General features: G+C 40.8%; 1 protein-coding gene across 1 annotated transcript in view; it reads right to left on the reverse strand.

Moving 5' to 3' along the window:
- Positions 1-13,081, reverse strand: part of LOC124254155 (3-methyl-2-oxobutanoate dehydrogenase [lipoamide] kinase, mitochondrial-like) — a 64,431-nt gene that overhangs the window by 37,244 nt on the left and 14,106 nt on the right. The window contains 3 exon segments of the mRNA XM_046688029.1: positions 9,653-9,700; positions 11,646-11,693; positions 11,695-11,757. Of these exon segments, the coding sequence (XP_046543985.1) occupies positions 9,653-9,700; positions 11,646-11,693; positions 11,695-11,757 (159 nt within the window).

A 13,081-nucleotide genomic window follows, 5' to 3' on the forward strand; every position in this document is an offset into this window, starting at 1 on the left:
TGATCTACAGTAAATATATCCTTCTTGTATATGATCTACAGTACATATATCCTTCATGTCTGATCTACAGTACATATATCCTTCACGTCTGTGATCTACAGTACATATATCCTTCATGTCTGATCTACAGTACATATATCCTTCATGTCTGATCCACAGTACATATATCCTTCATGTCTGTGATCTACAGTAAATATATCCTTCTTGTATATGATCTACAGTACATATATCCTTCATGTCTGATCTACAGTACATATATCCTTCATGTCTGTGATCTACAGTACATATATCCTTCATGTCTGTGATCTACAGTACATATATCCTTCTTGTATATGATCTACAGTAAATATATCCTTCTTGAATATGATCTACAGTACATATATCCTTCATGTCTGATCCACAGTACATATATCCTTCATGTCTGTGATCTACAGTAAATATATCCTTTATGTCTGTGATCTACAGTACATATATCCTTCTTGTATATGATCTACAGTACATATATCCTTCATGTCTGTGATCTACAGTACATATATCCTTCATGTCTGTGATCTACAGTACATATATCCTTCTTGTATATGATCTACAGTACATATGTCCTTGTATATGATCTACAGTACATATATCCTTCATGTCTGTGATCTACAGTACATATATCCTTCTTGTATATGATCTCAGTACATATATCCTTCATGTTTGTGATCTACAGTACATATATCCTTCATGTATATGATCTACAGTACATATATCCTTCATTTCTGTGATCTACAGTACATATATCCTTCTTGTATATAATAATCTACAGTACATATATCCTTCTTGTATATGATCTACAGTACATATATCCTTCTTGTACATGATCTACTGTACATATATCCTTCATGTCTGTGATCTACAGTACATATATCCTTCTTGTATATAATCTACAGTACATATATCCTTCTTGTATATGATCTACAGTACATATATCCTTCTTGTATATGATCTCAGTACATATATCCTTCATGTCTGTGATCTACAGTACATATATCCTTCTTGTATATGATCTACAGTACATATATCCTTCATGTCTGTGATCTACAGTACATATATCCTTCTTGTATATGATCTACAGTACATATATCCTTCTTGTATATGATCTACAGTACATATATCCTTCTTGTATATAATCTACAGTACATATATCCTTCTTGTATATAATCTACAGTACATATATCCTTCATGTCTGTGATCTACAGTACATATATCCTTCTTGTATATAATCTACAGTACATATATCCTTCTTGTATATGATCTACAGTACATATATCCTTCTTGTATATGATCTACAGTACATATATCCTTCATGTCTGTGATCTACAGTACATATATCCTTCATGTCTGTGATCTACAGTACATATATCCTTCTTGTATATGATCTACAGTACATATATCCTTCTTGTATATGATCTCAGTACATATATCCTACATGTCAAAATTCACCTACTTCCTGGAATTCAGAAAAAGATTTTCTGTTCCCTTAAAGCTTTCTCCCATAAGGATTCTGTGGCACCCTGATGGCAGAAATTTCTCCCTGACAAAACAGTACTTTTTGAAAGTTACTAAAAGGAATGAAAGAACCTACTGGGCATGTTATTTCCCTGGAAACTGTTACTATTCTGAAGGTAAACAGTTACAAACATGTATGACTGACTACTCAATTCAACAAGACAATGTGTATCAATGGGTGCGTGGCTAAGAAACAAAACAACACAGGCCTCCGCCCAGAGGACTTGAGTACACACTAATGCTGCTATGATTTACGCAGTCATTGAATCAGATCCTTTCCCTACATGAGTTACATTCATTATTTGCAATCACAAGAATCGAAAAAATTTACAATTTTGTTTTTTAGAGTGTTTTTTCACTTCAACTTCTGTGTTTTTTAATCAAAGCATGATAACAAAGGAATGTATCGAGGCCAGAAAGGATAACAGTCGCACCCTTATACATTGTATGTGAACTTTGACAGTAATGTGCTCGCTGGTCACTGTCGTGGGACATTAACACTGTCAACATGGTCACAACATGTCAAATAACCTATTTTGTTATTGTTTCACTGAGTAAACTGAATAATACATCGACTGCTGACTTGTTGAATTCGTGAAAAACATACATTGCACATCCATGATATGATTCATGGTCACCTCATAGTGGAGTCGTTGAAGCCCCTGCAAGTGCTAGGGTTAAATGGATGTAACAATTAAATAACCCAGAGTTACTTTGAACTCCCTCCAACATCAAGACATTGGGTGTCGACCAGTTCATGGTTAACAGACAAGACTACACAAGCTACCATTCTGTGGATCTTTGAACACACCAACACACTTGAAAACAAGTGATACCCTTGATCCCAAGGCCAGATGTGACAGCCTGGCACCAGTCTACCACCAGTTTACCATCAGTCAGTGACAGGGGTCAGGTACCAATAAGTGGAATGTGTGGGGCTACCTGGTACTGGAGTCAGTATCTACTGTGTGTTAGAATGAATGTCAGATTCTGCACTCTGCACACCTTCAGCCAGACTTGTTGCCAGCCAACCGGCGCTGGAATACTGGCAGTGTTCATCGGCGTATCACTGTTGGTGAGACTGTAGGTTAACACACTTTATTGTGTTTTTAAATAAACAACACACTGTCTCTTCTTAAATACCTGTTTTTCAACTAGTCTTTGTTCAATACACCTAAAGTAAGGACAGAAATGCTTGGAAAATGCCTTTTGACTTTAATATCAATATGATGAATTTGACACAAGATAAAAGAACATATATGACACATGTACGCCTCTACCTAGTTGGAAATTAAAGCTCAGATGAAAAAATGCACTTGAGGGGTGACTTCACTGGAGGAAATTTTGACGTTTTAACAACAATCGTAAATATTCTAAGTACAAACTGTAGTTTTGAAATACAGACTATAATTATTCATATAGCCTCAACTAATTAAATTACATAAATGATTGTAAAAAGTTTTGTTTTTCTGAACATCTATATGTGAAAAAGATGGAACTGTTGTAGTAGTAAAATTCAAAATAATTACGTAAAAAGTCTTAATTCAAATCGCATAGATAATCTTGTTCACCCATATTATAGGATATTTATATAGCGCACATATCCAGGCAACTAGTGCATGCTCAAGGCGCTGGTATTTTCCCCTCGATCATTGGATGTCAATCTCAATGGCACATCGTATTATCAATCTCAACTCCCTGGGGAGTATACAACTCTTGCAGCCACTAGGCGCACCGAGTTATTGTGGCTTTCTCATCCTAACGAGGTACCCATTCACAGCTGGGTGGACTGGGACACATAGTCACAGTACTTTGTCCAAGTTCACTGCACGTTGCTGTACCCGCAACTAGGTGTTTGCACGTATTCATGTGGCCACCATCTGGTCATATACCAATGGATTCGTGGGTTCTTTTAAGTGCACAGGGATGTGTACTGTACACTAGGGGTTGTGACAACACTGAAAGAGTCTGCACAGAAAGTTGACTCCAAGGTTTTTACACCCGGTCACAGGTGGGCTCGATCCCGGCACCTCAACCTCGCTGGATCACTAGCCTGGCGTCTTAGCCAGCTCGCCCACCGCGCCACCCATAGACATTTCACTTCGTGTATGAGCATTGAACTGGCAACATGCGACTTGATATCTCTGCAGAGCAATTAATTTCAAATTTATACCAGTATTTCGTACTGGAGAAAGAAAGGGGGAAACCTCTCGTCAGCTATGACAGGGTTTACTATAGAATGTGTAAAGCCCTTAATTTGACATATAGTCAGGTTTACAAAGTTGTAAACAAATCAGTTACCTCAGGGGTCGTGTCAAATTCAAAACCAGGTAGGACACACAAACTGGATAGCTTTGATAAGGCTGTCATACGCCGTGCAGTTCATAAACTTATTGAACGCAAAATCCCACCACCGTGTGCTAAAATACAAGATGAGATCAAAGATATAACAAATGTCCTGGTGTAATTCCGCTAGAGTCCTCGACCAGCAGTGATACTGACACTTGATATTTTGAGACGGTCCCTGACATGCACTGCCCATGCCTTACATAACGCTGTCACCCTGTCTGCCTGCCAGGTGGGTCACAGTATTGTTTGTTTCTTAGAAGTGTTTTTACCATGGATTTTTCGATATTTTATGAGTAATCATTATGATTAGGGAATGGTACATCGTGATTTCTCATATGCCATATTAGGTCATGGTGGTATGGATGATTATGTATTGATATGAGTTTTGAATCTGAAATATCAACCATTGTCAAATAGTTGCCAAAAAGCATTTTCCAAGCATTTCTGGCCTTACTTTAGTCAGTTATTGCTATTGATGAAACTGGTGCAGGGGAGGGATATTCTTTCATACAGATATACACAATATCAGTGTCAAACATGTCTTAATGGGAGGGATTGAAGGTGGATTCAAACTTGGGGGTGGATGATTCATGCAAACAGCTATTGTAGAGAATCAAAGTCACAAGCATCAGTGTTTTTGTTTTGTTTGTTGTTTAAGGCTCTGCTCAGCAATATTCCAGCTATATGGCAGCGGTCTGAGCATAATCGAGTCTGGACCAGACAATCCAGGGATCAACAGCATCAGCATCGATCTACGCAATTGGGATACAAAGACATGTGTCAAACAAGTCAGCGAGCCTGACCACCTGATGCCGTTAGTCTCCTCTTACAACAAGCATGGGTTACTGAGGATCAATTCTAACCCGGTCCTTCATGGGTGTTGCTCTCAGGTTTTACAATCCCGACCAAGACCTCGGAGTCGTGTTTTATCCTTTACTTCTAACCCGGATCTTCATGGGTGTAAGCATGGGTTACTGAAGACCAATTCTAACCCGGATTTTCATGGGTGTAAGCATGGGTTACTGAAGACCAGTTCTAACTCGGATCTTCATGGGTGTAAGCATGGGTTACTGAAGACAAATTCTAACCCGGATCTTCATGGGTGTAAGCATGGGTTACTGAAGACCAATTCTAACCCAGATCTTCATGGGTGTAAGCATGGGTTACTGAAGACCAATTCTAACCCAGATCTTCATGGGTGTAAGCATGGGTTACTGAAGACAAATTCTAACCCGGATTTTCATGGGTGTAAGCATGGGTTACTGAAGATCAATTCTAACCCGGATCTTTATGGGTGTAAGCATGGGTTACTGAAGATAAATTCTAACCCGGATCTTCATGGGTGTAAGCATGGGTTACTGAAGACAAATTCTAACCCGGATCTTCATGGGTGTAAGCATGGGTTACTGAAGACCAATTCTAACCCGGATCTTCATGGGTGTAAGCATGGGTTACTGAAGACCAATTCTAACCCGGATCTTCCGCGGGTGTAAGTATGGGTTACTGAAGCAATGGATCTTATGGGTGAAGGTTACTGAAGACCAATTCTAACCCGGATTTTCATGGGTGTAAGCATGGGTTACTGAAGGCAAATTTTAACCCGGATCTTCATGGGTGTAAGCATGGGTTACTGAAGACCAATTCTAACCCGGATCTTCACGGGTGTAAGCATGATTGAGTGAGTGGATATTGTTTTATGCCAAAATTACTGGCAAGTCATGACAACCTAAACTTGATTTAATCTTAACAACATCAACCAAGTGCTGATAACAATACCAGCAAGCTTACACATTGAAGCCACCTGATTCACTGTTCCTTACCTCTCAACACAAGTATGGTCACAGAGAGTATTGAGTGCTGGGGGCACGGGGAGTGGGTAATGGTGGACGTGGGGTGATGGTGGATGTGGGGTGATGGTGGACGTGGGGTAATGGTGGACGTGGGGTGATGGTGGACGTGGGGTAATGGTGGACGTGGGGTAATGGTGGACGTAATGGTGGGCATGGTGGATGCGATGGTGGACGGGTACGGGGTGATGGTGGATGGGGTAATGGTGGTGGGCAATGGTGGACGTGGGATGGGTGGGACGTGGGCAATGGTGGACGGGGTGATGGTGGTGGGGATGGTGGGGTGATGGTGGACGTGGGGTGATGGTGGACGTGGGGTGATGGTGGTGGTGATGGTGGGGGTGATGGTGGACGTGGGGTGATGGTGGACGTGGGGTGATGGTGTGAGATCGGGGTGATGGTGGTGGGGTGATGGGTGGTGGGCGGGGTGATGGTGGGGTGGGTGCATGTGGGGATGACGCCATGGACGGGGCAATGGTGGACGTGGGGTGATGGTGGACGTGGGGTGATGGTGGACGTGGGTGATGTGGGGAACCAGTTCCCGCATTACCAGTGACGGACAGCTGCTATATGTTGATGTCCACATATCACCTTGTTGTCTCATCACATATGTACACCTACAATACGTGTGGATCTCATTACAAACATATATCATTACAATATTTATGTAAGTGTAAAATTGCCTCATTTCCATTATACTGATTCATGAAAAACAACACAGCAGACAATAAAGGTGGATTTAGAGGATAGGTGAGACTGATGGCATCATGTTGGATAGTAGTCCACACAGTTACCAGCAAGTGGCTTTAATTGGTCTCATCTTGGGATACAAGATCTAACCCTGGCCTTGATGCAATGTTCCATGCAGTCAGGCTTTAATTGGTCTCATCTTGGGATACAAGATCTAACCCTGGCCTTGATGCAATGTTCCATGCAGTCAGGCTTTAATTGGTCTCATCTTGGGATACAAGATCTAACCCTGGTTCCATGCAGTGATGCAATGTTCCATGTTCCAGTCAGGCTTTAATTGGTCTCATCTTGGGATACAAGATCTAACCCTGGCCTTGATGCAATGTTCCATGCAGTCAGGCTTTAATTGGTCTCATCTTGGGATACAAGATCTAACCCTGGCCTTGATGCAATGTTCCATGCAGTCAGGCTTTAATTGGTCTCATCTTGGGATACAAGATCTAACCCTGGCCTTGATGCAATGTTCCATGCAGTCAGGCTTTAATTGGTCTCATCTTGGGATACAAGATCTAACCCTGGCCTTGATGCAATGTTCCATGCAGTCTCATCATACAAGGCTTGATGCAATGTTCCATTGGTCTCATCTTGGGATACAAGATCTAACCCTGGCCTTGATGCAATGTTCCATGCAGTCAGGCTTTAATTGGTCTCATCTTGGGATACAAGATCTAACCCTGGCCTTGATGCAATGTTCCATGCAGTCAGGCTTTAATTGGTCTCATCTTGGGATACAAGATCTAACCCTGGCCTTGATGCAATGTTCCATGCAGTCAGGCTTTAATTGGTCTCATCTTGGGATACAAGATCTAACCCTGGGTTTGATGCAATGTTCCATACAGTCAGGCTATGACATAGTGAACTATCAGCTCACAGACTACCAGCCCCATTCAGTCACCTCTTCCAACATTCAAGGGACCATTATATCCACTGTCCCCAAGTGTAAAGGTGTTATTTTGAATGAAAGCCTCGACATTCAAGGGACCACATATCCACTGTCCCCAAGTGTAAAGGTGTTATTCTGAATGAAAGCCTCGACCACACATGTCCCACTTCCTAGCCACAGAATCAATACACAGGGAGCAGCTGTAGAGGGTTCAATAGCCCCCGTTACCTGTCACAACCACCACACACAGCCCACCTCAACAACCACCTGTTGGTATCCGTCTGGGAGGAATATATTAATATAATTCTCTGAGCCTATCAATCTATATGTCGGTCACACGGGTGATTGAGTTCAGGTATCTCCTGACTCTTCCCTGTTTAGATTTATTTACTACAGGGATAGAAATACTTTTTTTTTCTAAGTGTGCCTTAGGGCACCAGACAAATATTTTAGGTGTGCCTTTCAGAAATCGAGTATGCCCACATGTTTTTAGAATAAATGACAATGATGATCATCATTTGAAATTTAATGTTAAATAAAGAAATGGGTTTATGAGCATTCAAATATGTATGGTATTATTCAATTTGGAAAAAAATAATTGGGGATTAAATGACTAAATGTAAGTAAAGTCTCTACAAAATTAGGCATGTCAAAAAGGCAAGAGAACATTTTTTAGCTGTGCCATTTCAATATTTACTGTGCTATGGCACCCTAATATATGGGGTATTTCGAACCCTGTACTATATTATTGGACAACCTATTGTGGGTATAGTTTCACGGGAATGTTTTCACCTGACCCTACACTGAGCCAATACTTTACTCATAGTTATCTAATACTGATCCAGTACTGGTACCCACCCTGTTCTGACTCAGTACCAACCATATAATACTGAGTCAATACTGACACAGGTAGGTAACCAGTATCATCGCATGTATTGCAAGCATTTCACCTTCAAGATAATCTCACATCAGAGAACATTTTGCTCATTAGGTATTCTATCTACATCTACCATAAATAAGGCAACGGTGTGACACCCTATGTTCATAAACACACAAAGCAACTACGTTCACACATGGTGTAAATCTGCTGGGTCATGAGTAGAATAAAAGTAGATATGACAAGGCATCTAAATGCTCTCTGTCTATCATATACTAACACTGACACTAAGCACATGTAGTACACGATGCCACGTATGTAACGTATGTTATATTTGGGATTACACTTTCTTAGTAAAGTACAGATTCTAGTACTTTTGGGGTTGAGTCCCATCTGGGATTCGAACCTGCACCCTCAGAGCCAGGCACCTAATCGTCAGCACACAAAGTCAGCCGCCTAACCCGCTCAGCCACCGCAGCTTCCACAAAAATGGAAGTCGGACAACAGTTAGTCTAGACTGCGGACTTTGTGTACCCCTCTGATAAGTGTTATTTGGACTTTGTGTACCCCTCTGATAAGTGTTATTTAGGTACAGATTCTAGGTGTGGGTGGCTCCCACAGACAACCGCCTAAAGCTATGAAATACACAATGCCATTTTAGAAAGTGGTCAAATGGAACGTATGTTTTATTTGGGATTACACTTTCTTAGTAAAGTACAGATTCTAGGTGTGGGTGTGTCCCACCTGTCTACTACCTGGCAGACAACATCAAGCCTAATCAGCAGGATTTATATATTTCTAGGTGTGGGTGTGTCCCACCTGTCTACTACCTGGCAGACAACATCAAGCCTAATCAGCAGGATTTATATATTTCTAGGTGTGGGTGTGTCCCACCTGTCTACTACCTGGCAGACAACATCAAGCCTAATCAGCAGGATTTATATATTTCTAGGTCTGGGTGTGTCCCACCTGTCTAGCCTAATCAGCAGGATTTACTACCTGGCAGACAACATCAAGCCTAATCAGCAGGATTTATATATTTCTTTCTAATCCATCAAACATTAAGTGAAATGCAACAATATATGAAAAAGAAGAAGAAATGTTTGACTGTATTTCATGGTCAGTTGAATACACAGTATCCATCAAACTATATGATTATTAATGAAGACAGGGTTGCCATATATGTAAGTCCTTAATGATTATTTACGTGGTGTCTGGGATTCTTTTTGATATAGATATACATCTGTATACAAGAAACAGGATTCAATTCCTAGTATGAATTGGAGCCCTACAAAAGATCTGAGCCCTACTACACAGCAGTTCTACCTGTGATTTGATCAGTGCTATCCGAATACTACTGTCCTACCACCTGTAGCAATCAGTTAACACTTCACTTACTGGCATCATCTCTGACAGGATATGGAACGCCCGGATATACAGCTCATGCTGAAAATATATAGACGACACAAATGTTACGGCTTACTGTCACCGACAGCAAATACCTAGTCTTCTGAAAAGCAAAATAGTTGATAATCCTTAAAAAGTTCTTGTATTGGTGAGTGAGTGAGTTTAGTTTTACACCGCACTCAGCAATATTCCAGCCATGTTGGGGTGGTCTGTAAATAATCAAGTCAATCTAGTGATCAACAACATGAGCATCGATCTAGACAATTGGGACACGATGACTGTGTCAACCAAGTCAGCGAGTCTGACCACCCAATCCTGTTAGTGGCCTCTTATGACATGTGTTACTGAAGACCAATTCTAACCTGGATCTTCATGGGTCCATGTTGTATTGGTGTCTCACCACGAGCAACATCAACAGAAGTTCTGTCTATTAGAGTCATGTACAATTGTTACCAGAAGCTGGTTAAAAATACATTTGTATGGTGTCATTCAATTCATGGAAACTCTACAACACATGTTTAGCAGTGAACGACACATAACCATGGTGAGACTGGTGTGCTGTAACACGAAGAACCTTGTAGGTTGTAACACTTCCAGGAACCAGCTGTAACAATGGCGTAAGACTTCAAGGCAAATACTGTAACAGTGGTAGCTAAAGACAGTTCATACAAGAGACTAAAATCGTTGAATGTTATGTATAACAGTTAAGAAAGAGAAGAAGAGATTGTAATGTAATGGCAGTTCAAGGAAGTTACTGTAATACTGGCTTAGGAAATGTTAGTTTTGTTTTTAGTTAAACAGTTGAGAAAGACACTGTTACCATGGTAAAAGGAATAAGTAATTGTGGCCAAATATGAACATGCCAAGTTTGAGAAACGAAAAAGTTGCATTGTGTGTGATGCATTAATACAGAATATTGGGCAAGATCCTATGCATGTACACGAAATTCACTTGCTGTTGAGGAAATCCTACCACTGTGGGCATCACTGTTGCTATCAGATAACCTCTTTACATACCAGACATCCTAGAACCTATTGTGTCAGTATTGTCACACATTCTGTAACCTGTGTGTGGTGGTGGTGTTTTGTTGTTGAACGCCGCACTCAGCAATATTCCAGCTATATCGCAGCGGTCTGTAAATAATCAAGTCTGGACCAGACAATTCAGTGATCAACAGCATGAGCATCAATCTAAGAAATTGAGATACAATGACATGTGTCAACCTAGTCTGACCACCCGATCCTGTTAGTTGCCACTTAAGACAAGCATCGGTCGCTGAAGACTAACACACCTCAGCATACTGTCAACTGTTGTACTGGCTCAAACTGATTTCACAAATCTTAACATGGTGAATTACTCTTAGTTTATCAAAGCATTTGTACAGAGTTATTGCAGAAATGGAATATGCATCAAGGAGTCTCAACACCAGGGTAAGTGATGAAGGAATTCCCCTGTTGACTGCAGCCCTGACACAGTGTGAGTTCAAGTAGATCACAACCACAACTAGCAGTTTCACCTGAACGTCTCACACAGTTCCAGCAGATTGCAATCTTGGCATCTACCTGTATCCATGGTAACTGCTGTCTGGTTACACAGAAAGGAAGATTTCTAAACAGATTTGATTATTTGTTTTGGGTACTGAATTGGGTTAATATGCAAGTGCTGGGTCTAGACTAACACAAAATTATGTACATAAAACTTCACAACAGACAAATGAACATAAACAGTTGCGTGACTGTGCAGTTCAATATTAATTGCCAGGCCAGACTTTGAAGCTTCATTGGGGCAGCAAAAAACAGTTGTAATGCATTAAATTAACACCAGTTAAATCTCTACAACATGTTCTAGAGATCACACTTGCTTCTATTCTTAGCCAAACGTTCACTCCAGTCTACATCTCAAGGGGACTGTATAGCTTAGTACAGAAGATGGTAAATGTACCATGACACTTGAGTTAGCGTGACTGAAGCACGGCTCTACTCACAACTTGTAGGATGGTTGGGTTACACCCCACAATGAAAGGAAGTCCCCGGGAAACCTGCAATTCTGTGTGCGATGCGAACAGGAAGTTCTTTGTGTAAATACTGGGCACTTCGCTGAAAACAAAGAATCCAGAAATAAGCCATCGTTCTTGAAATGCTGAAAAGATTTCATATTTCATGGTTTACATACTTGGCCTGCATTATAAACACATATATAGCCAGCCAGGCATGGCTGCAACACTGCCGATGTGGCACTACGCAATATTCACTCACTCACTCACTCATCAAGGTCCATACTTCAACAACCTTCTGTCATGTGCATCATAATACATCTAGACAAGCCTGGAGACATTTCAATATCCTGACATGTTTATGATAGTCATTACAGAGGTTAAACAGGTAGGTAAACTGGCCCCATCTCAAAAAAGTATTGCTAGCACTTCAACACTGTTGAATTCTGTGCAGAAACATTTATAAAGGCTTTTCAACCAGTTTTGAAGTCTGTGTTATCATTGTTTTTAATAATTTACTAAAATAAATGAAAAACATGTTCACAAACAAACAAAATAACAAATGCCAACACAGGATGTTCAGTAAAACCATATATATACATTACCAACTTTCTACAACAAAACACACACTACAACCATACAGTAGGGCCTTGAGTATGTTGAGTATGGTAAGGCTGTTTTATACTTGCTACTAAACCTGCAGTTAGTTTGTTTCACAAACAAGATCTGAATCATGTATTAAACGACTGACTGAGTTTAGTTTTACGCCGCTTTTAGCAATATTCCAGCAATATCACGGCGGGGGACACCAGAAATGGGCTTCACACATTGTGCCCATGTGGGAAATCGAACCCGGGTCTTCGCCGTGACGAGCCAACGCTTTAACAACTAGGCTACCCCACCGCCCTGTATTAAACGAGGTATTCAGGGAGCACCTAATAGGAATGAGCAGAATTTAAAATGACAAGTTTGTTCTGAAACATGCACTGAATGTATAACATGATGGCAGGGGTGAAAAAAAAAGCTTCTTTCATGAAAATACCCAAAGGTAAAAAATTAGAGTATATAGTAAAAATGAATAGCTTCTTTGATGTTGCTCAGTTAAGTTGGATATAGCTTGGAGTAAGTGAGTGAGTATGGTTTTACACCGCTTTTAGCAATATTCCAGCAATATCACGACAGGGAACACCAGAAATGGGCTTCACACATTGTACCCATGTAGGGAATCAAACCTGGGTCTTCAGTGTGACAAGGGGATGCTTTAACCACTAGGCTACCCCACCGCCCTGGATATAGCTGGTAAGTTCTCAAACCAAACATTCCCAACACCTCCCTATACCAATCAACTAGATGCTGTAACTGGTCTCATGCCATGTTGCTGTGCACACCACCCTATATAGGTGACCACGGCCTCCAGCTATTCACTC

The sequence above is a fragment of the Haliotis rubra genome, unplaced genomic scaffold (genome assembly GCF_003918875.1).
Source record: "Haliotis rubra isolate DU_JTF1 unplaced genomic scaffold, ASM391887v1 Scf567, whole genome shotgun sequence".
NCBI lineage: Eukaryota > Metazoa > Mollusca > Gastropoda > Lepetellida > Haliotidae > Haliotis > Haliotis rubra.